A 1,015-nucleotide genomic window follows, 5' to 3' on the forward strand; every position below is an offset into this window, starting at 1 on the left:
TGATGTCATAGTGTTCCTTACTGAGCTCTCACCTGATTGGCTGTCATAGTGATGATGTCATAGTGTTCCTTACTGAGCTCTCACCTGATTGGCTGTCATAGTGATGATGTCATAGTGTTCCTTACTGAGCTCTCACCTGATTGGCTGCTGTGAGGTCTGACTGCAGCTTATGAACACGAACATGAGCAGCCTTCAGATCTTCTTCTTTCTTCTGGTTGATCTCATCGATCTTTGTCCTGCAGGTAAACAAAGAAACAAACAAAGAAACAAACAAAGAAACAAAGAAACAAACAGAACCACACTTGACACTCGGCTACAACAGTTGAGTTATTTCAGTGAGCAGGGTTTTATTCTTTATTTTGTACAAATCAAACCTGAAAAAACATTTTTTATTCAGTTCAAATGATGTAAAGTGAGTAAATTAGAGACTGTTTGTATTAGATGCAGAAAGAAGAAGAAAGGTTCTGGTTCTGACCTGCTGTCGTTGTACAGAACCTCCTTTTCACTCTGCAGACGCTGAAAACTGAAGACAAACAATCGTTTATCAGAAACACACGTCTCTGAGCAGCTGCAGGGTTTTATTCACAAAGAAGCTTCTTCAGTGTTCCTGCCTGGTTCTGGTTCTGGTTCTGGTACTACAGTAAAACCACTGACAGTGAGTGTGAAAGATCTTACCTCTCCTGCTTCTTCTTTAACTTGTCAGAGAGCTGAAAGGAAAACAGAAGGTTGGTGTTGAAAACTCAGAATGTTCTGACCCGTTTGGACCCACTGGGTTACCTTTGTTATCTCCTCCTGCAGTCTGGTGACTTCAGTCTGTTTGGACACCTGCAGACAGGAAACAGATGCTAACTGTGGAGGTCAACAAACATTCATTTGTATTTTCAGACAGGTTTGACAGAACCAACAGAGAAGACACCTGATAAATAATCATTTTGTTCAGACAGAAACAGTTTCTTCTGTTCCTGTTAGAATTAATCAGTTTAATAAAAATGTTTAGAACAAATCAGACTTATTA

The 1,015-nt window shown here is 39.9% G+C and overlaps 1 protein-coding gene across 1 annotated transcript in view; it reads right to left on the minus strand.

The window, feature by feature from the left end:
• gripap1 (GRIP1 associated protein 1) overlaps positions 1-1,015 on the minus strand; it is a gene marked incomplete in the record, with an annotated part of 47,724 nt that overhangs the window by 36,340 nt on the left and 10,369 nt on the right. Inside the window, 4 exon segments of the mRNA XM_014028932.1 lie at positions 137-236; positions 476-523; positions 676-707; positions 778-825. Coding sequence (XP_013884386.1) covers positions 137-236; positions 476-523; positions 676-707; positions 778-825 — 228 coding nt within the window.

The sequence above is a fragment of the Austrofundulus limnaeus genome, unplaced genomic scaffold, assembly GCF_001266775.1.
Source record: "Austrofundulus limnaeus strain Quisiro unplaced genomic scaffold, Austrofundulus_limnaeus-1.0 Scaffold831, whole genome shotgun sequence".
Taxonomy (NCBI): Eukaryota; Metazoa; Chordata; class Actinopteri; order Cyprinodontiformes; family Rivulidae; genus Austrofundulus; species Austrofundulus limnaeus.